The 24740-nt window shown below is 40.1% G+C and overlaps 1 protein-coding gene and 1 pseudogene across 1 annotated transcript; one reads left to right on the top strand and one right to left on the bottom strand.

Annotated features, from left to right (window-relative positions):
* Positions 1 to 2991: 2991 nt before the first annotated feature.
* LOC139448517 (monocarboxylate transporter 12-like) lies at positions 2992 to 24383 on the bottom strand. The gene is made up of 7 exons (XM_071230074.1): positions 24327 to 24383; positions 22402 to 22467; positions 19805 to 19988; positions 16068 to 16211; positions 10615 to 11403; positions 9516 to 9566; positions 2992 to 3119 (listed from the first exon to the last, which is right to left on the bottom strand). The coding sequence occupies exons 1-7, from the start codon at positions 24381 to 24383 to the stop codon at positions 2992 to 2994; spliced, it is 1419 nt and encodes a 472-aa protein (XP_071086175.1).
* LOC139447791 (protein unc-13 homolog C-like) lies at positions 3242 to 5785 on the top strand (annotated as a pseudogene).
* Positions 24384 to 24740: the final 357 nt, after the last annotated feature.

Raw genomic sequence — 24740 nt, forward strand, 5'->3', positions numbered from 1 at the left:
ATGCTCTGGTCTGCTTCAAGACGTTCCTGCCATTGTGAAATCACTTGATCCTCATTCAGCTCTCGCCAGGCAATGCCAATATATCACGATACCATTTCTTCCATTGTTAGACTAAGTGTTACATGTATGGGGCGTTTCCAAGTTATCGGAAAAAAACATCCTGTACACAATTCAGCCGTCAAGTGTCTTACATGTTTGACGAGATGCATAGGGTAAAACATGTAATACCCTTGAAAATGAGTTACCCTGTTTTCAAGACTACTATTTCGGGTTTCTACATCAACTTCAGTAACCATGACAGGAAGAGTTTTTCTCCCAATAACCCGCTTAGTGGTTCTAGTAGTTCAACTCTTTGCATCCCTGACAGATGTATCTCTGTATTTAAACCATTCAGTGGAACGATGAACAACTATTTCTGCTGAACCTCTTTATGCGCGGATGACATATGTCCACGAAAAGAAACTCATCTTAGACATGGACTCTAAAAGACAGATAAATGATTTCCTTTAAACCATTTTAACGTCGTGTGTCATACACTCTCTGAATTTAGCTCACCTAACGTCTTTTCCACAATATTTAAACTGACACTGACCCAACACAAGCTGGTAGCTGTTATTACCACGTTTTGACAGAAAATATTGACTGAGTGGAGTGCTTTTCTATTAGAAATACATACATCGACAGTCCAGGTTCTCATACATAGAGCTTAAGAAAGCAAATACTAACATCAAACGTGATGAAGACGAGAGAATTCCAGTCTGCTCCAAACAATTTCAAAAATGCAAATGCCGATTCATCTTGAAGATGTGGTTATAAGCTATTTGTACATAGCATGGACATATGGATAACGTCATGTGTGTTATTAACATCTAAGGGTACATACACATTCCTGACATTCCATACATTCTACAATATTCCAGACAATCTCACCTTCCTTCCTTTGGGCATGCCAGAAATCTATGATTGTGACTTAGAATCCAAGTTCGCCCCGATTATGTTTCTAGGTTTGTCAGCACCATACCCGTGCTCGTGGGTTTCACCAAAGTGGTAAACGTCTGACAACTGCATCACTTTGGGCTTTCCTCACACATTAAACTGACACGCCGTGACATAATTAGAATACTGTTAACGCGGCGTTAATCCCAACTCACTCACTCACCTAACCTCCCTTTACGATGCTACATACCTCGCATTGTGTTTCCATTGTCCTATTACCACGAAGGGAGGTTTTGGGGCTTTGTTCTCACCCCATCGACTATATATAGCTGCAGCATGCAGTGTTAAACACACACACACACACACAAATAAATAAACTATCCACACACTGCCACAATTGAGACTACTAAACCCCAACGTAGCCGTTTCGAGACAATCTAGTGCTTACCATCATGAGCACCAATGTACGCAATTGGGAAACGATGACCAAGTCAGTCACTAAGACTGACCACCCGATCCCGTCAGTCGCCTCTTCCGACACGCATGGTTTTCTCAAGACCCGGATCTTCACGGGTCTGGAATATTGGCATACACAACACAAACAATTCAAATATATCTTTATTAGAATGCTAACGTATTCTGAGTAACATTACAATAAATACCTTGTGTGTTGGAGGACGATAGTCGGAGGCTGTACATGAATGAGGCCACGACTTACTGTTTTAAGCTAAACATGAATTCCCGTGAAAGTAAAAAATTATAACAAAGTCAACCTTTAAATTAGTGGTTATTGCTTTATCACGCGGGAGGCAGAAAGCCGCCGAGTTGGCGCAAACAAATGAATATGGCGATGACATTTTCGGGATGGTTTCGGTGTTGTAGCCGTTTAAACAATAGAGAACTTTCATCGGTTAGTACATTCCGGTAGTTGACAAACAAGGTACATGGTATGATATTGGTCTTAAATGATCTTTGAGGACAAGTGACAAAGACAGACCAGAACACTTCAAAATGATTATAAATAAAATGATATATTAGCTGAGCAGTGCGCGGTCCTACAGTCGATATAGTCAAACCCCGATCGTCCAAAGTTCCCCACTCAGTGACCAGTGACCGGTCTGATCCTGTCGTGTATTGATAGATGGACTGAAGAGTAAGTGAAGTAAGTACAAATCTGTGAGTATAAAGCCTTGTGTTGCGTTTCTTTCTTGTGTGTGAGCATGCCGGTACATGGACCTTGATGAGGACTTGTTAAGGAGTTTCTGTCATTCCTTGACTCAGATTACCCTCTTCCGACCAGGCAGGTTGCAGAGGCATGGTTCAAAGTGACCATGACGACACGAACTGGCAATACGTTTAGGTAACTGTAGTAGGTACGCCCTAACGCAGTTACAACGTTGCGGTATTGTAACTATAACGTCATCTAAGAAGAATTACCTCAACCGCGTGTTATCCAAGTACATATCCTGGATTGTCCAAAAAAACGTAAAAACATTTCCATAATCATACATCATCTCGGCTAAAAGCAGAGTCCATTGTACGATTCCGACTATATTATGAGCATGTGCTTCTGTATCATTCTCAAATAGTTATGCTACCAGATGTCCGTAAAAAGGCAAGTATAAAAATGTCATCCTTGAATCCTTGAAACTTGAACCTAACCGGGCTATGGACTGCTTACATGACATCTATATCTGGTAGTAACCATATCATCCTCATGGATTGATAGTTACTGTTGAATAGTGTAAGTTACAACATAAGTTCCTGTCATATAATGTTCGGAAATTGCATTCATACTCATGGTGTCATCGACTCGTCAAATGTGAGAGAAACCTAATATTAATATATCTCAGATGTCTTATGTATTAACTAATAAATGAGACTTGGTAACTAAAGAATAGTAAACTGTGGTTCGTGTTTCTTAATTTCATTATTTAGATTTGGCTCTCTCGTTTGGATCGGTGGCCCAAACTTTTAAAAAAGTGCCGCTTGCCAGAAGAGCAAATATTCTTCGCAATCACTGTACTGTTAAAGCAGCACACAACCCAGACTCACTCACTCACTCGTTGTAACTAAAGCTTCAGAAACATGTGTGTCCTGTCTTGTGTCGTTGGAGGGGTCCAGAACACTTCTCTTCAGAGTTGATAGAAACCCAAACACAGTGGCCGAGAAGAACATCGCACCTGAAGCAACCGAACAGATCCACTCTTCAGCAGTGCCTCGTACAAGGTAAACGCAAAAACGTTAAAGACATGGGTCAACATGTGCTATATGCATGTTTATATGTCTCCCTACACATACCAAGATGACGAAGGGGCAGTCGGGTAGCCTAGTGGTTAAAGCGTTCGCTCGTCATGCCGAAGACCCGGGTTCGATTCGCGACATGGGTACAATGTGTGAAACCAATTTCTGGTGTCCACCTCCGTGATATTGATGGAATATTGCTAAAAAGCGGCGTAAAACCATACCCATACCATGCCCAGCAGATAGCTAACAGTCTAAAGAATATGATGCATGCTTTAAGTAGTCCGGACGTACGCCGTTGTATATTGCTAGCCCACTGAGATACCATGCCGCAGTTTAACATGAATACCACACTCAGACACAGGATAACAAGTTCTATCTTTTCACGTCTTTTGATCTGACGCGGCCGGGGATCAAACCCCGGACCTTCCGCCAGACCAATAATGTTTCGATTCGTGAACAATGGTGCTTTTTAATCAATCAGAGTGAGACTAGTTAAAACACAACAGTGAATGAGGAGCTAGCAGAACAAACGAGCTAGTCGACCTCGTCCGCGCAAATGCTCGAGGTTTCTCTTCACCATAAATTAGCATCTTCGGCTAAATAGTTAAAACATTTTATTTGGCCAAAATGAAAATAATTTACTTGTGATTTATTATCGTCCCTTCAATTTGGATAATGAAGTCATGAAGAACATTTAACATACACGTATTTGAGTGGAACGGTCCCTTTAGAAATATCAGTTTGAAGAAATATTATCTCTACTCCCTTCACGTCATCATAGTTTTACTGGATATATTCCGTCTTGTATATTATATCCATCTAATTAATTTGGATGAAATGAGTTATTAACAGGTAGAAATTCTTTACATGAGAAGTCATCTTGGACAAAAAATCTGATACAATATATTATCCTTCCACAGAAAATTTGGAAATACTTTATCCAAATCGTCAAACCAATATTACTCATAAGGGCAGGTAAAGATATGAAATTAATTTCAATAGTCCTCACTGAGCATTGTAACAATTGTCCCCTTGTTAATGTCGCAAATAATTGAAATGACTTCGCCATTGTTCATAGCGGTTTATGTGACGTCGTCACAACAACAGAGTAATTGAGCTGATGCCTTAAGCTGGTTCAGGGCTCTCTATGGACCATGCTCTGAGCCGGTATAGCTAGCCATTTTTAACAGTCAGGTCGCTTATTTGACACATCTGGCTTTGTTTAGCTGGACTCCTTCGATGTGATGATGTCGCTCTGAAAGATTCGGGAAAAACCTTAGCCGTAATGCAATTGCCAGTTGCACACTTGTCAAGTTATACTAGTATTCTGATAAGATAAAATTATCAAATAACGAACTTTTCATTACTGTACAGTCGCAACCCGTAAATTGTGTTATAAGTCAGTGCAGACTTAACCAGAACCAGATCAAAATTCCACTAATATTATTTTATTTAATACACTGAAAATACATGAGGTGCTGCAGAATATCATCCTCCCGGTTATCCAGCGTATCACATCTTCATTCCCTCATGAATAATATGATAATGGATAGGATATACATTACGCTTGTCAATTGAAGATGCACAAATATTACTTTGTTTGTATCCATATAGGGACTTAATTATGTTCGCGATACAGCTATCAGTTTGGTCGTAGGGTACCGGCATAAGAACTTTCACCTACCCTCGAGGTACGAGACAGGTCGGCCATATTGGCGATTACAACCCCAGGACGAAAAGGACACCGTTTACAAAGAGGTGCTACCGGCTCATGGCAACATGTCTGGTCCTTTACACAATGACTATGGTGAGTGTTACAATCATTCATCAACATAATCGTTTGCTTCTCTCAGGGGATGTGGAATTGAACCCGGGGCCCCCAAAGTTTGACTTCCAAACATGTAAAGATGAGATTTTACAAGAGCTTCGGGCAATGAAGTGAGAACTTTCTAGGGATATCCGTGATATAAAGTCTGACATACGTAAATTGAATCAGTCCGTGGATGAACTCAAACTACAAATAGCAGATATGAAAAGCCAACAGGAAATACTACGGCTGGACATAGAAGCATTATCTGAACGTGTCGCTTGTGTTGAAGAGCATAGTTCTACTTTAGACAGGTCAGCATATAGTAATGTTACCGATAAGATTGACAACCTTGATAATACTGTGGATAAACTAGAACAGTACAGCCGGAAGCAGAATATACTGCTGTATGGTGTCGCTGAGAAACCTGATGAAAATAAAATGAACATAAAGGAAGTTATTTGCGAAACACTGAACACCCATAACGATGGTACTCCATTTTCAGCAACCGACATTGTGAACGCCGATAGGATTGGCTATGCAAAGTCTAATCGCCCGAGACCTATTATAGTTCGATTCAATTCTATGGACTGCAAAGTGGGAGCAATAGGCCTGCGCGATAAACTGAAGGACAGTGGATATGGTATAGGCAGTGATCTCACCACACACCAGAGGAAAGTACTCCAGGATTTGAGACGTAACAACAAGCAAGGCTGCTACAAGAATGGTGCCCTTGTAGTTAAGGATTACCAACAGCATTCAGATAGGCAGGACACAGATACTAATAATAAATAGAGGTGTGGCCGAGGCCCGGATTATCGCTGTGTTACTAAATCAATTTCAGATTTCCTGTTCTGGAACATTTCCGGTATTACTAATAAACTTCTAGACGATGAATTTGTTTCACAGAAACATGGGCCAAGGACTGTGATTTTGATCAACAGCTCGGTGATTACCAGCCATATGTTTTGACTGCAGAGAGATTGTCATCTTTTGGGAGACTATCGGGGGAGGGATGGGGGGGGGGGGGGGGGGGGGGGGGGGGGATTGTAGTACTTATAAGAAAGTCTCTAGTATATTATGTCAAAGAGTACATTATTGGACAGAATGTGATATATTTTATTTTGGATAAATCGGAAATGTATGATAGCACAAAATGACTAGGTTCTGTTTTACCATATGTTATTTTGGATAAATCGGAAATGTATGATAGCACAAAATGACTAGGTTCTGTTTTACCATAGACAGGAGTTATCTCCGCCTATATATATATTCTACTTACTGTAAGGTTTCTAAAGACTATTTTTATATTCTATTTAACTTGGACGTAAAGGGCTTCCACCTTGAAACGATGTAGGGGGTTGTTTTGCTTTGCGGGTCCCATAATGAAAGAAGAATTGTTAGATTTATCACAAAGTTTGACACTGTATAACTTGTGATACATACCCCGAGCATATCTATTTATTCGTCAAATTTTTCTTACTATATTTTCTATACTATTCCAAAAATGGTCATAAAGTATGAATTCATAGTTACTTCCACAGGGTAGGGTTAAGCAACAATTTCCCCAATTCACTCAGTCTTGCTCAACATCGAAGACGGTTATTAATTGTGAAATATGTTACTGATGAGTGAGCGAGTGAGTGAGTTATGCTTTAAGTCACATCGGCAATATTGCAGCCATACCGTGACTATCAAGATTAAAGATTATAATTACTATGAAACGTATAAAAACCTGCCAACGACGGGCAGTAAAATAACTAGACATATCACAGAGAAATATTTAAAACTAGTATTGAATCATAAAAATGGAAACTACGATACATAACAATACATTATAAAATCAGTCTATTGATCTCCCAACAACTGAAGGTAGATCACCATACTGGGGTCCATAGGGATTTACAGTACTTTTGCTACCTGCATGGACCCCAGCCGGATTTACATCAGCCCTTCAGCTGTTGGCGATTATTGGGAAATTTAGTCCAAATTAAAAAGAACACATATGCTACGATTTCAACTATAGTAAGAATAACATACTTTGAATATTTTGGACTTACGATACCCTCCCAGGGGGACAATAATTTTACACTACTTTAACCCCCTTCGAGGATACAGCCACAAACATTCACAGAGATCAAGTCATTCTACTAATGTTAAAATATCATTTATTTTTATACAAAACAAATTAACAAAATTTACTAAACAACTCTATTTCCTTTAAAAAAACAATAATTAAATGAGAACTTATAGTGTTAAAAAGATCCTTCATAGATGTAACCTTGAAATAGTTATCCCTTGTGATGGAAAAATCAACACAGTCAAGCAGGACATGCTTGACTGTGATTCTCTCATAATGTTACTGATGGAACTTTTTTTTATAGATAAAGCAGTTATCTATAAGGCTTATATTCTGGATAGGATCATACGTTTTACAATACAACCAAACATAATATTTAGACATTAGAGAATTATACCAAACTGATATGATCGAAACACATGTATTTTCAAGTGAAATAGTATTGGCGAACATCAATGTAATATTTTACATGTTCTTTAGTCATGTTCATTGCTTTCAGTGTGTACTATATCTGGTGCAATGGGAGGGTTACTCAATACGGGACTGCACCTGGGAGCCTGAACATCATCTGCCAAGTCATTTGATACAGTCCTACCACCAAACAGATGCCTGTCCACAGCTTATTTCTGCAGTTTTCGAGATATATAGAGAGGATTCCAGGCACGTCTGAAGAATCGCGAAGTTAGGTTTTCTGTGCCGTGTCCTTTGGACGTGTTTAGGTCTGTGTACCTGTCTGATGGCAGTACCCATCTCCAGGAAGCTGATTTTACTGAACATTTTCTTTGCGACCACTGGTGGTATCATGTCAAAATCGAAGATCGTGCTGACATTCTCAACGAAACTGCTCTGGTACAGACATCGGAATGAGTTAAAGATCGTTTTCAGTGCATTATAGATGAAGAGAAGAATTGTAAAAAATACACCCTACAAGATCTGGTATATAATAACAATCCCACGGTTCCCTCGTCTCTGCCTGACCTATAATGTGAAGCCTATGTAGAACCTCGAGTAAAAGCTAGCGAACTCTCAGAGAAATATCTATTTAACCTTGGTCTCATATCTCTGAGAAACATTTCAGTAAATAACTAGGCCTGCGTTGAACAGAAGAGCTGTTTGAAATATCTGATCGTGTCAGACGGGCTACGCACAGTGAATTTGTGAAAGGAACATTCTACAGAGTTAACCACAGAACGTAAATAAGCATGAAGATATTTTGAAAAGTCAAGAAAGATATCACGTATTGTGGAAAATGATCGTGTGAGTTGATTAGGTTGATCAACCAAAACCTGAAGTATTTTCTGTTGTGAAAGAGCGTAAAGACAAAGAGATCATTCCATTGAACCGTGGAACATAAACCTCATTTCATTCTAAAATTATAGCATAAAAGACGGTCATGGTTCTTTAGGTACTGAAACATGACGATTTGATAAGGCACATGTTAGCATTGAATTACAGATGTCAGATTGAAGAAGGAATTATATTCATTTAAATGACAAGCGAGAAGACGATATCAGTGGTAGCTGAAGTCAGGCGTGTACTGGAGAACCAGTTAACTGTGACCAGATAATGAGAGGCGTCAACCCTAATGGAGCAACCATCTGATTTCAAGGGGGTTGGAATTGTTTTTTATAAAAAAAACATAATCAAGCCCCTGTTTCAGGTGGCTCGCATTGTAGGAAAACGATAGTGCGTCCTTTTTTTGCAGACAAAAGTGTGCCAAAAATACTGTTCGGTATGTATATTTATTTTTAAAAAATAGAACCTTTATACCTGTCATCTTGAAACCAGATCACACGAATACAGTTAGGGGTGATGCTGATATAAGCGCATGTCTTCCACGTCACGCTTCTGTTTAAATAGTCATGTATTTAGTCCTATTGTTCAAATTGTTCAGTCACATTGTTCGAATGTTACGGTATACATGAACAGACCAACCAATGGTACTATGTCGTTTGGAAACATAAGATCGGCAATTGAGACTCGAGAATAAGCAGAATGCCTGTTACCTTTACAAACACCCACTACTATTTCGTCGGTTGCTGGTACATGTAGTTGAAAAACCTTAAAGATCTATTGTTGTTCAGACCACACAAGCCTTATCTATTGTTATGCAATGAACCACGTCGTGTTAACTGATATTCAATAAAATCTGGGTCTTCAGAAATCCATCTATGTCGTAAGAAGCGACTAACGGGACCGGCTGGTCCAGACTCGACTATTACAGACAGCTGTCACATAGCTGGACTATTGAGTGCGGCGTTAAACAACAAACCGTCAAACATTCAAAATTTTGATACCTCGACGAGTATGCAGAATGCAGTACCAATCATGAAAAAAGTTAATTATGTAGGTTTAAAGACAGCATTAATTGACAATATTAAACAAATACTCTCTGGACATCACATGTGCAACCATGGTATGAACTTACTAAAATGTGTGACCTACCTGAAAACAGAAATGCACTGTAGTTAGTGCCGCTTCTTTCCACCAGGGTCCCTACAATAAAACGTATCAGAATCATTAAACACAATATGAACATCAGTTAAAATATAATCTCCATTCACCTCAATACACTTATTCCATTTGTCCTTCAAGCTTTTAATTCCTGACATTATGGGGGGGGGGGGGGGGGGGGGGGAGTCTGGGCTTTAGGGTGGGTGAATTAACTGTACAGCCCAAACTTAGCCCCCAGTGACTATTTCTTGCTCCGGCAAATGAAATATGCCCTACGTCGAAGACGCAGGATGTCCAGTGTGACGAGGACCTAAAGTCTTCAAAGAGGCGTGGCAAAAGTTGCAAAACTTATTGAACGCCCCTCGTATGTGCATACATATCCAGTAAGGAAACCAAAAACATATATTTTGACGCAATTCCTTCAGCTCACCTGACTGAAAGTCAAGTGAGCTCATGTCATTGCCTGTTTGTCCGGTGCCTTTCAGAAACTACTGGACCAATGGAGCTGAAATTTCACAACCAAGTACCCACCATTGATGACACCTGAATTTATTCGAGAGGCTCTGGTCCGTTTTTTCAAAATAGATTCTAAACTGAGTAAGCTGAACGTTGGCATGTATATTTTCCACACGGCGACATCATATTTTGTTCAAATCATTAGCGCTTAGTGTTAGTTCTTCATCAGTATTGTGTCATAACATATTGGAAAAGAAACTAATATATGACACTGTGTTTGTTTTGTTGGTATATCCAGGTGAGCTACTGTGCCGTGGGGCTGTTTACAAAACCTCAATTTAAAACAGTCCTTTGGTTATACAACTTAAAAACGTACGTCTTTGTAAAGGGTGAACATTTCTTAAATGTTGGAAATTGCTTAGATTTCCTGATGAAGAGATTTGCTGGTATTGATATAAGTACATAACGATGGTTTGGAATTCTTCCTCTATGTTATTGCGTGGATCGATGCTCATATGTCAATAACTGGATTGTGTGGTCCAGGCACGATTATTTACAGACCACCGTCACATGGTGAAATATTGCTGAGTGCGGCGTTAAACAACAAACAAACAAACAAACAAACAAAACATACCAGCAATGGGAGGACCGACCAAGAAGCCAGCGCCACAAAAAAACCTCCCGATACCCACGCCTGTCGCAAAGTTGTGAAGATCAAGAATGTCCAGAGTCAAAGTAGCCATAAGAACCCACACACCTCCCGTATATAATCCGAGAATAAATCCATATGCTATTCGTGGATAAGTTGATGATTTGAACAGTGGTATAAAGAACGTGAAAATAGCCACGATCCCATTGATGGAGAAAAATATTGTGGCACTTCCAATCTTCTCGTCACTCGCCGCAAATCCAACGAGAATTCGCGAGAGAATACTTCCTATTCCGGAAACCGACACAACAAGCGATGCTTCTTCTAACGTAGACCTTTGTGATATGAAAAATTCGGGTAGAAATTGGTATTGCGTAGACACACCAAGCGAAAAACACAAAATGCTGGCCACAAAAAGTATGAATGATACGTTTTGAATGACACTGACAATCATCGTCGAGGTTCCACACATTGAAAGCGTAATCTTTTGTGTTAGCGTTTGACCACCTAAAATGCGTTGTTGTCTCCGTCGCTCTGTTACAGCAGGACGCATCAGCATGCCGGCAACACAGGTGTGAAATGTTATTCCTCCTGTTATAAGATAGGCTCCATGAAATCCGTATTTCTCAAGGAGAAACTGAAACAGTGTTGGATGGACAAATATTCCTAATCCTCCTCCGGTAAAGCAGATACTTGAAGCGATGGCTGCGCGTTTCGGGAAGTAGTATCCAAGAACAACTATTGCTCCAGTCCCTGCCAGTCCCATGCCCAAACCTGAAACAGGTGGTTGAAAAGGATTGTAACATGTGCAGTGAAGTTCTTTTTGCACAAGTTTACTTAAATTTGATAATTTGATACTCCACTCCGTATTTGAACTGTACTGGACACTTACCTGCTATTGACAACGTAGACACAGGGCGTAGATTACACAGTTAATATGACACTACAAAATGAAACTGGACACCTACCTGCAACTGACAACATGGACAACGGACGTAGATTACAGTTAATATGACACTACACAATGACACTGGGCCATATCCTATAAAACTAGTTTGAAGAAAATAGAAATAGGTGTTGTTGATTTTGAAAACTAATTCACTTTGCAGCACAAGTAAAAATATTTATCTTCAACACTAGAGGTCTTTATGGTATTTCGGACGTAGATGTATGTAGTTAATGTGACACCGGATACCTACCTGTAACTGACAACGTACACACTGCACGTATGATAAGCAGTACATATGACACTACACAATGACACTGGGCACCTACCTGCAACTGACAACATAGACAACGGACGTAGATTAATATGACACTACACAATGACACTAGGCACCTACCTGCTATTGACAACACAAACACAGGGCGTAGATTACACAGTTAATATGACACTACACAATGACACTGGGCACTTACCTGCAACTGACAACGTAGACACAGGGCGTAGATTACACAGTTAATATGACACTACACAATGACACTAGGCACCTACCTGCTACTGACAACACAAACACAGGGCGTAGATTACACAGTTAATATGACACTACGCAATGACTCTGGGCACCTACCTGCAACTGACAACGTAGACAACGGACGTAGATTAATATGACACTACACAATGACACTAGGCACCTACCTGCTACTGACAACGAAGACAACGGACGTAGATTAATATGACACTACACAATGACACTAGGCACCTACCTGCAACTGACAACGTAGACAACGGACGTAGATTAATATGACACTACGCAATGACACTGGGCACCTACCTGCAACTGACAACGTAGACACAGGGCGTAGATTACACAGTTAATATGACACTACACAATGACACTGGGCACTTACCTGCAACTGACAACGTAGACAACGGACGTAGATTACAGTTGATATGACACTACACAATGACAGTGGGCCATATCCTATAAAACTAGTTTGAAGAAAATAGAAATAGGTTTTGTTGATTTTGAAAACTAATTCACTTTGCAGCACAAGTAAAAATATTTATCGTCAACACTCGAGGTCTTTATGGTATTTCGGACGTAGATGTATGTAGTTAATGTGACACCGGATACCTACCTGCAACTGACAACGTACACACTGCACGTATGATAAGCAGTACATATGACACTACACAATGACACTGGGCACCTACCTGCAACTGACACCGTAGACAACGGACGTAGATTAATATGACACTACACAATGACACTAGGCACCTACCTGCTACTGACAACACAAACACATGGCGTAGATTACACAGTTAATATGACACTACACAATGACACTGGGCACTTGCCACTGACAACGTAGACACAGGGCGTAGATTACACAGTTAATATGACACTACACAATGACACTGGGCACTTGCCACTGACAACGTAGACACAGGGCGTAGATTACACAGTTAATATGACACTACACAATGACACTGGGCACTTGCCACTGACAACGTAGACACAGGGCGTAGATTACACAGTTAATATGACACTACACAATGGCACTGGGCACTTACCTGCAACTGACAACGTAGATACAGGGCGTAGATTACACAGTTAATATGACACTACACAATGACACTGGGCACTTACCTGCAACTGACAACGTAGACACAGGGCGTAGATTACACAGTTAATATGACACTACACAATGCCACTGGGCACTTACCTGAGACTGACAACGTGGACAACGGACGTAGATTACAGTTAATATGACACTACACAATGACACGGGGCCATATCCTATAAAACTAGTTTGAAGAAAATAGAAATAGGTGTTGTTGATTTTGAAAACTAATTCACTTTGCAGCACAACACTAGAGGTCTTTATGGTATTTCGGACGTAGATGTATGTAGTTAATGTGACACCGGATACCTACCTGCAACTGACAACGTACACACTGCACGTATGATAAGCAGTACATATGACACTACACAATGACACTGGGCACCTACCTGCAACTGACAACATAGACAACGGACGTAGATTAATATGACACTACACAATGACACTAGGCACCTACCTGCTATTGACAACACAAACACAGGGCGTAGATTACACAGTTAATATGACACTACACAATGACACTGGGCACTTACCTGCAACTGACAACGTAGACACAGGGCGTAGATTACACAGTTAATATGACACTACACAATGACACTAGGCACCTACCTGCTACTGACAACACAAACACAGGGCGTAGATTACACAGTTAATATGACACTACGCAATGACTCTGGGCACCTACCTGCAACTAACAACGTAGACAACGGACGTAGATTAATATGACACTACACAATGACACTAGGCACCTACCTGCTACTTACAAGGTAGACAACGGACGTAGATTAATATGACACTACACAATGACACTAGGCACCTACCTGCTACTGACAACGAAGACAACGGGCGTAGATTAATATGACACTACACAATGACACTAGGCACCTACCTGCAACTGACAACGTAGACAACGGACGTAGATTAATATGACACTACGCAATGACACTGGGCACCTACCTGCAACTGACAACGTAGACAGAGGGCGTAGATTACACAGTTAATATGACACAACACAATGACACTGGGCACTTACCTGCAACTGACAACGTAGACAACGGACGTAGATTACAGTTGATATGACACTACACAATGACAGTGGGCCATATCCTATAAAACTTGTTTGAAGAAAATAGAAAGAGGTTTTGTTGATTTTGAAAACTAATTCACTTTGCAGCACAAGTAAAAATATTTATCGTCAACACTCGAGGTCTTTATGGTATTTCGGACGTAGATGTATGTAGTTAATGTGACACCGGATACCTACCTGCAACTGACAACGTACACACTGCACGTATGAGAAGCAGTACATATGACACTACACAATGACACTGGGCACCTACCTGCAACTGACAACGTAGACAACGGACGTAGATTAATATGACACTACACAATGACACTAGGCACCTACCTGCTACTGACAACACAAACACATGGCGTAGATTACACAGTTAATATGACACTACACAATGACACTGGGCACTTGCCACTGACAACGTAGACACAGGGCGTAGATTACACAGTTAATATGACACTACACAATGACACTGGGCACTTGCCACTGACAACGTAGACACAGGGCGTAGATTACACAGTTAATATGACACTACACAATGACACTGGGCACTTGCCACTGACAACGTAGACACAGGGCGTAGATTACACAGTTAATATGACACTACACAATGGCACTGGGCACTTACCTGCAACTGACAACGTAGATACAGGGCGTAGATTACACAGTTAATATGACACTACACAATGACACTGGGCACTTACCTGCAACTGACAACGTAGACACAGGGCGTAGATTACACAGTTAATATGACACTACACAATGCCACTGGGCACTTACCTGCAACTGACAACGTAGACACAGGGCGTAGATTACACAGTTAATATGACACTACACAATGACACTAGGCACCTACCTGCTACTGACAACACAAACACAGGGCGTAGATTACACAGTTAATATGACACTACGCAATGACTCTGGGCACCTACCTGCAACTGACAACGTAGACAACGGACGTAGATTAATATGACACTACACAATGACACTAGGCACCTACCTGCTACTTACAAGGTAGACAACGGACGTAGATTAATATGACACTACACAATGACACTAGGCACCTACCTGCAACTGACAACGTAGACAACGGACGTAGATTAATATGACACTACGCAATGACACTGGGCACCTACCTGCAACTGACAACGTAGACAACGGACGTAGATTAATATGACACTACGCAATGACACTGGGCACCTACCTGCAACTGACAACGTAGACAACGGACGTAGATTAATATGACACTACACAATGACACTAGGCACCTACCTGCTACTGACAACACAAACACAAGGCGTACATTACACAGTTAATATGACACTACACAATGACACTGGGCACTTACCTGCAACTGACAACACAAACACAGGGCGTAGATTACACAGTTAATATGACACTACACAATGACACTGGGCACCTACCTACAACTGACAACGTAGACAACGGACGTAGATTACACAGTTAATATGTCACAACACAATGACATTGGGCACCTACCTACAATTGACAACGTAGACAACGGACGTAGAATACACAGTTAATATTTCACAACACAATGACACTGGGCACCTACCTGCTACTGACAACATGGACAACGGACGCCGATTGCACAGTTAATATTACACTACACAATGCCACTGGGCACCTACCTGAAACTGACAACGCAGACAACGGACGTAGATTACACTTAATACCTACCTGCAACTGACAACGTAGATATCGGACGTAGATTACACTTAATACCTACTGCAACTGACAAAGAAGACATCGGACGTAGATTACACTTAATACCTACCTGCAACTAAGGACACGGTCAGAAAAAGCAATCTGATGTCAGTCACCAGAAAACTTGTCGTAAACCCAGTCATCATCAAGACACCAGACATCACCACACACGTTCTACAGTTAGACACGTTGATTATTAAGCTGGCAATTGGACCTGTAAAGTATAAGACGGAGGAATAGTTTTGTTTATTCGCATGTAATACTTCATAATGCCAGACACTGTGTGTCATATATGATTTTCAAACAATATATTGGTTAGGCTTGAGGACATTTCTTTAATTTTTTTTTATTTTTAGGTGGGGCTGATACTTTTTTTTTTATCGCAAGTGCTGACAAGTATTTCCCTCTGAGCTGAATGCTTTTAGCAATGCATTTCTTCGGGCGAAGTATCATTGGGACTCCGGGTGACAAAATACACAACAACGCAAAAGTCTTTTTTTTATTTCGCAAAGGTTCAGCATAGTGTTTGTAAAACTTTTGCGTATCTACGCGGGAACTACGCAGAATGTTTGTAAAAGTTCTGCGTAGCTACGCAAATACTCCGCAGAGCTACTGCGGAGTATGTGCGAAACTAATTGCCCCTTTTATGGGACCAATTAGATTTGTGACCCCTGGGCGTTGGCACAAGCGTGCTGGTGGAAGACAAGTTATACGTGTACATCTCATATGGAGACTGTTTTTCACTAATCATATTCTAATTTCATTCATAATACCACACCATTACAGTACTCCTTGAATCTGTAAGATGACTTCAAATGTTAAGTACAATAGATTGAACGAGAACAAATGATAATGCATTGTTAAAAGAAGGATTGTGCCTGTAATCTTGCAAATCTAGAATGTGCTCATTCGAATTAGGAACGAGACTAATTGATTATCATGAATATGTATTATTCAGTTAAGAGTTATATATATACATGTACACTATAAAAATGTATTCACTTTAACGTCGTATACGACCTTCGACCTTCGCGAGCGAGTTGAATGGTCCATGTCTGTTGGAACAATTTGTAGAACTGGTGTATATTTTTTTAATTCGGCAAATTACACGTAGGAATTTCATTTTAATTCCTTTCATTCAAAATGTCTGCGGAAATTAAATAATGCTTGAAATATAGAGGTGACTTGATGGGAGATGATGTGACGTTGGTTGGTTTGTTGTTAGCGCCGCACTCAGCAATATTCCAGCTATATGACGGCGGTCTGTAAATAATCGAGTCTGGACCAGACAATCAAGTGATTAATGACATCAGCATCGATCCACGCTGTTGGGATCGATTACATGCACCAACCAAGTCAGCGAGCCTGACCACCCGATCCCGTTAGTCGCCATTTACGACAAGCATAGTCACCTTTTACGGCAAGCATGGGTTGCTGAAGACCTTTTCTACCCCGGATCTTCACGGGTCTGATGTGACATCAGCAGCCTGAGACTGTATATGGACACACAGTTGCACCGATAACAGCATACATGTAGGCTCTTTGTTCAAGCAGGAATGTAAAGAAAATGATATGTAACAATTTTCTCCGGACTAATTACATGTTTGGATGTTGTCAGTTCTGCGTTCTGAGATACAGTTATGTATATCGTGTATACACAAAACGTACATACCAAACGTCAGAACGATTATTTAATACCATAAACTAACAATATGTTCACACACATTAAATTTAATCATCATACAGTTACTTTCACTCCACACTGCCACACTGAACTGACTGATCATTCTGAACATAATATGGACATACACCGCTGTCCAGCAAAATATCGACAGGATACGTATACGTGTAGGTGCACCAGATTACAGGGTTCACATTGTACTCATATGGGACATCAAACCGATGTTTTGCGTGACAAAATAATGCTTCACATACCACCCCGCACTTTCACCTAAGCATTACTTGAATGCGCTGTTTAATATCTGGAGAAAAACGCAAATATGCACTGACTTAGATGCACTGACGACAATTGATGTACATGCCAAATTAATTACAAACTAATTCAAGATAATTAGCTGTCTTACTGACCGTCTGTGTGAGTGTAATACCCGGTGCAGTACGTGTAAAATGTGTTGTATGTATCCGAATCAACCATATGTATTTATTACAAAATGGTTAAAAATGATTTATACCAGAACACTACACTAAACTACGGTGATAACGAAGTCAAAGGGACCACTAATTTTAGTTCGTTATAACCGTAGTTACTATATATCACTATGACACTGAGCATATGTTACGCACAGAAAGAGTGAGTGAGTGAGTGAGTGAGTGAGTTAAGTTTTAAGTCACATGGGCAATATTTCAGCCATAACGTGACTATCAAAGGTTTAAAATTATAAATACTTTGAAAACGTATAAAAAACCTGCCAACGATGGGCAGTAAAATAACTAGACTTATCACAGAGAAATATTTAAAACTAGTATGGAGTCATAAAATTGATATTACTATACATAACAATACATTATAAAAACAGGCTATGATCTCCAACAACTGCGCACAGAAAGATCCATATGTTACGGTTGTTGTTTGTTATTTAGATAACATGGGAATTAAAGCATATGTGTCAAATACAAATGAGTATATAATATTCAGTTTTGTAGGAGCACATGTAAAGTACTTCATATTGTTATCAACGTTAACTTGTGGCCACACTAATCAGGACGTCCCTCCATACATGTACATGGCATGTGGTTTTTACCAAGGGAGATAGTCATGTACATACATCAACTGTGATATAACCAGTGTCCCAAGTGGTATTCATCAAACGACTACATAAGTATATGCAAGTAGGTTAATGTTTACTTGTAGATTTGTACAAGACAAGAGGTACGATACAAGTTGATCATAAATCACATATTCATGTCAATAAGAATATTTAATGACAACGTTATTTTAGCAGGAATATATTGCATGTATTTATTAAACATCACATGTACCTGCAGTCCATTGACAGTGTAGCATCATAGTATACATTGTATGTAAAGAGACTATTGCCATGGTCCGGCCCGCGTTGACGGCGTGATGGTCCCATAAAACTCCTACTTAGTGCCATAAAGCAATTAAAGAATTTTCGCAGAAATCAGCAGATGTCCGCGAATTATTTACAAATTATTCGCAAATTATCCATGAATTAATTGCAACTTATCCGGGGATTAATAACGAATTATTTGCAACTTATCCGCGGATTATTCGCAAGTTTACTGCAGAACACGATAACCAACGTTTGCGTTGTAGTGTAGGTCTCAGCAACAATTACTGGTCGTAAGGGACGTCGAAATGGGTCGGATAGTCATGCCCAGTGGCGTGGTGAAGTGCATGGCATCCTTTTCCTATGATTGTGTGGTTCGATGAGCATGATGTCAATCACTTGATTGAGTGGTTCAGACTCGTTTATTTACAGACTGTTGTCATGTACCTAGAATATTGAGTGAGTGTGGCGTTAAACAACAAACAAACAATTATTCTGGTGAACATCTCTGTCGACATTAATGCTGCAACTTAAAAGGGCTTCTCTGTAGTAACATGCTTCATGTTAGTCGTTAAATACAGTATATATACAGGTTATCTTTTCACTAAATATTCAGTTGATGTTTCTTTTTCAATACAGCTCAAAGGATCTTAAACGTGGTCCACCTCCATCATGTAAGTTGTGTATTGCGGCGTTAAACAACAAAGACACGCATACGTGGTCCACTAGGATTTAAATAGTCACATAATTATGTATGTAGTATTCTAGCTCGTACCTGATAGGGCGAACATGCAGCCAAAGGTCGATCCTACCCAGGTGGTAAGAACCAAGTCCTCGTTAAACTCTTTCAACATGGCGACGTGGAATACGCCAGTGGCGTAGGTGAGACTTGGGCCAATCAGCAAAGTTGTAAAGGAAGCACCCAGCACAACCCAGGAGTATATTCCCTCCCTATCCATCTATAAAAATAATGATAATAATAATAATAATAATAATAATAATAATGCGTATCTAATGACATTATCTGCATGGATCAGAAAGGAGCCAGAAAGGGATGTTGGGGTTGTAAGGATCAACTACTAGTTCAGAAAATGATCCTTGAAGAGACTAAAACTTACCACCGTAACCTCTCAATGTGTTGGATAGACTACAGAAAAAGCTTATGATTCTGTACCTCACGAATGGAGTTTGAGGTCACTGGAATGTATAGACTTCCCCGAGGGACTACTTTTGTTACTCAAGTCCTTAATGAATTGCTGGTCAACTCAACTTGAGATGTATTCGCAGGGGCAGGTGGTGACTTCGGAACCCATTTCTATCAGAAGAGGAATATTTCAGGGCGATTCTTTTAGCCCTTTGCTTTTCTGTTTGTCACTAAATCCTTTAAGCTTTTTGCTCAGCAAAGAAGAAGGTTATCACCCGGGACCTCCTAAACATAGATCCCCAACACCTCTTTACATGGATGACCTTGAACGTATTGCCAATAGAGGATCAACACTCAGAAAACAGATTCTGCTTGTCGCGTCCTTTTCAAATAACATGCTGAGGCCGTCCTTTCGTATTGGTGTTGTTGATTGGACGAAACAAGAAATTCAGGGTATTGACACCCTCACACGAAGAATCATGTCAGACAATAGATCCCATCACCCTCGCTCTTCCCCCAATCTCTTATATTTACCAATCATTTTGGTAGGACGTGGTTTGATTAATGTGGAGGCTCATCATGATAGAATTGTTTTGTGCACTTTTGCACACATTTATTTGTCTGATGATCCTCTTGTGAAGCATGTCAAGACTCATGATGAAAACAAGGCATTCCACAGTTTTCTAAAACGAGCCAAGGATATGGGACATAATCTCAATGTCGGTGTTGAGTTTGTTGATGGTATTTTACTGCTGGACGGTACAGAAATGAGTGTCAACCGAATCGGCCCAGACTCAGTTTTTGTAAAGGAGAGGCTAACTGAACAACCACTGCATCGAGTTTAAGTGCAGTGTGTTGAGAAGATAAGCAATCCTGCAGAGTCCTTCGCTTGGGTGAAGTCGTCTGGCCTGAAAAGTGAAACAGAAGGCTTTCTGTTTGCTGCTCAGGACCAGCCACTTACCACTTGAAACCGTCAGTGATGATTTTGCATCAAAATGTAAATATGAAATGTAGATTATGTTATGAATTTAATGAGACTGTCCAACAGTAGCTTTGGCACAAACACAGTATATTAAATGACACGATTGTGATACCTGTGGTTATGACACAGAAGTCCAGCCATGGTACGACCCGGACTATGTAGAGGGCGTCATGGAAAATAATAAACACAAAATTATTTGGAATAGGTCGGTATACAGCCTCAGACGTATCATGGCCAACAAACCTGATTTTTATATCTTTGAATTTTCTGTCCCTCTTGACACTAATATGATTGCCAAGGTTCAGGAAAAACATGGCAAATATGCGGACCTCGCTTTCGAAATGTAACGCTTGCATAAAAAAAGTTACTGTACCAAGTTGTCCGACTCCGCATTTTTCTCGGTGCCTGAGGTTTGGTATCTTCCAACCTGTTGACTGACATTGGGAGAGTACCCGGGGTTTCTACCAGGAATACAACCCTCCTGGCAATTTGGGTAATGCAGAGGGCTGCAGTGCTAGGGAATTTTCACATTCTCCGAAAAGTTCTGGGAGGGTTTGACTAGACAGCGCTTGCTGGGAGAAGTCCCACTCGCTGTCTAGGTTGCGTGTAGAGGGGCAAGGGCGCTGAGCTGATGATGAGTCTAACCAGCCTGACTGTGCCAGGATCAACCAAACCCTCTTTACTGCATATTTTTATTTTAATCTTTAAATAATAATAATGATACATAGGCGAGAAAAAACAAGATACTTTCTCTTTCTTTCGCATATGTATAATGATATGGTACATACGAAATATTTATATAATTATGAAAATACTATTTAAAACATTCCTAACTGTACATTATTACACTAAACATGTTTTTGTTATTCGGCACAATCAAAAGAATAAAGCCTTCCCTGACTGTTTTAACTTCCCTAGAACGCTTGAGCTCTTCGGCTGCAGCTGTTAGGAAGTGAAGGGCAGGGTACCAGTCTAGCTCTGTCCGACCATACAGCATATTGCTTCGGTGAAACGTCGACCCATTGTAGCGGGTATCCGTCAAACATGTCGCTATGTGAAAAACGTTGATGAAATTCCGTGTAGCTCGGTGTTAGCACTTTTGGACAGTGTGAACAATTGACGTGTCAGACTACAGTAATAAATATAATTATTAGCATTAAGGAAGTAACTTTCATAGAGAGGTATGGCTCAGGTTACAAAAAGGTGGATAGGGTGTTCAGGCTTGTATGATAGCGAATCAACGTACCTGACGGGGTGAATCGCTGCTCATTATATCAGTCACTGCTTTAACAGGCCACCGTACGTCATACGGCTGAAATGCAATGCGACGTTAAACATAAACAGTAACAACAAAAGCAACAACAAAGTCTGAAACGATGATCTTTTCTTATGGCAGTTTAAACAGAGATGTAAAGACATGTATCCACAAGAGGGATACAACGATATGGCAGACTCGAAATCCTGTACGTATTATTCAGATTTTAAGCTTTAAAGCTCGACAGATCGATATCTGGAAGCGATAGAAACATTAAACGTACACTGAATATTTACAAAACTTTTATGTAATATGAATTGCACATCACCAGCATGCTCATACTGCAACCATGTTACAGAAGATAAAGATCATGTCTTAATGATTTCCGCGGCATACAGTAATGTAAGAATGACATATTCACCCCAGTACTTTGTGATTAGGCCCTCTAATAAAAGCTTCCATCCTTCTACAGATTGATGATGATTATCTCCTATTTATACTCTGAGATTGGATTTATTCACGAAGTTCCAGGCCACTGGCCTATTAAACATACATACACAATTCCATAAACAAAGTAGTGCATTTATTTATTCATGACATATATGGTTGATTGCACTATTGAAAAATACGCATCACTGCTGCATTACCAAGTGACACGAGGAAGCAAACTCGGCTTTTTTTACAAAAACTACGTTCGTAAATTTACATCATGATGACAATAATTCAATAATGTTTTAAGCGTTGGGATGGCATGATATTGATTATGTAGATATGTATTTCACAGCATGAATAGTTTTGCATTCCAGGAAAAATATATATTCATTTTCTATAACTATTTAAGCACTATTATCGTTTAATTTATCTCGCAAGTGAAGATTCATTTGTATCATGGTTTTTTTCTTGTAGAGCATTTACAATGGTGCGTTCATTGCAACATGGACATCTTAACTTGAACATGATGCACTATGGGCCAAAATATACTCTCTCTCTCTCTCACACACACACACACACACACACACACACACGCACAAGCTCACACACACGCGCACCACACACGTACAGAAACGCGCGCACCACACACGCACACACACGCGCGCACGCACACACACACACAACAACAACAACAAACTCGGGTAAGAAATAGTCCTCAACAATCCATGCTTGTCCTTAGAGGCGACAAACGGGATCGGGTGGTCAGGCTGACTGACTAGGTAAAGCCAAAGTATCCCAATTTGTCCGATCCAGAATCGCGTCAAAAAGCTTGAATATTGCTGAATGCGGCGCTAAACAACAAACAAAGAAATTTCACACAAAAATAAAAAAACCCACCTGTGTTGACTGTTCAAGTGCTGGGAACTGTGTAGAATTGCTTCATCCATAATTGGAAATGCTCCTCACGTTTATCATGTTTGATTGACTACCCCAGCTGTATGACCAAGGCTGATAAACTGGGGACGATAACACTCAGTGAACCAAGTCACGAACCACCCGATAGATGTGCAATGTATATATTGACAGATGTATACGTGAATAAGCAAGGCCAGACAATGTGACATACTATCGACAACGCCACCATTGTAATCCCCTCTGACAAGCACAGACGCGAATCACCGAAAGCTAAATGATTAAAACTACATTATAAAATTTTCTAAATCAAATTGCACGGAATTGCAGTAAATTTTATAATGTCGTTTAAATCATTTAGCGTTCCGTGATTCGCGTCTGTGCTTGTCAGAGGGGATTACAATGGTGGCGTTGTAGATAGTATGTCACATTGTCTGGCCTTGCTTATTCACGTATACATCTGTCAATATATACAAACCAACCGGCGTATCTTCAGGTAGTTAAAGCATATACATCTTTAAAATGGAAAACCTCTCTGTATATTGGATTGATTCACAAAACACACAACTTACCTCCAGCTGCTCGCTAATAAATTTGAATGTACGAGGACCGCACGCGATGACAGTCATGGTTTTTAGAAGCACTCGATAGCTAATGGTGCAAAAATCGTTTTAAGGGCATCTGAGTGACTGAGTTGTGATAAGCGGTTTGAATACGCTAAGGGTTTTTTCACAATCTACGATTTTGTCACACTCAATGATACTCAGATGGTGCATATTCATGTAAAAATGTTACACTATACATGGAGCGTATATAAAAAAACAACCCACAATAATACATACAATAAATAATTTGTTAATCTTAACTGATTCGTCTTAAATTAAAAACAAGACGAAGCATAATTGCTATTTTGATTCAAATAAACTTCTAAAAGCATCATCTAATGTCTACCCAACGCAGCAAGTGAAGGAGGTGTGAAGGCCATT

This window comes from Haliotis cracherodii, unplaced genomic scaffold (genome assembly GCF_022045235.1).
Source record: "Haliotis cracherodii isolate W230 unplaced genomic scaffold, xgHalCrac1.p SCAF_7, whole genome shotgun sequence".
Classification (NCBI taxonomy): domain Eukaryota; kingdom Metazoa; phylum Mollusca; class Gastropoda; order Lepetellida; family Haliotidae; genus Haliotis; species Haliotis cracherodii.

Excerpts from the sequence above, each read along its gene's own strand:
- LOC139448517 (XM_071230074.1), bottom strand. The coding sequence starts at position 24,383 with ATGACTGTCATCGCGTGCGGTCCTCGTACATTCAAATTTATTAGCGAG. Across the intron at positions 19,989-22,401 it reads GCAGCGATTCACCCCGTCAG|ATGGATAGGGAGGGAATATA; the intron begins GTACGTTGATTC and ends TTATTTTTATAG. Across the intron at positions 11,404-16,067 it reads GACCGTGTCCTTAGTTGCAG|GTTTGGGCATGGGACTGGCA; the intron begins GTAGGTATTAAG and ends CACCTGTTTCAG.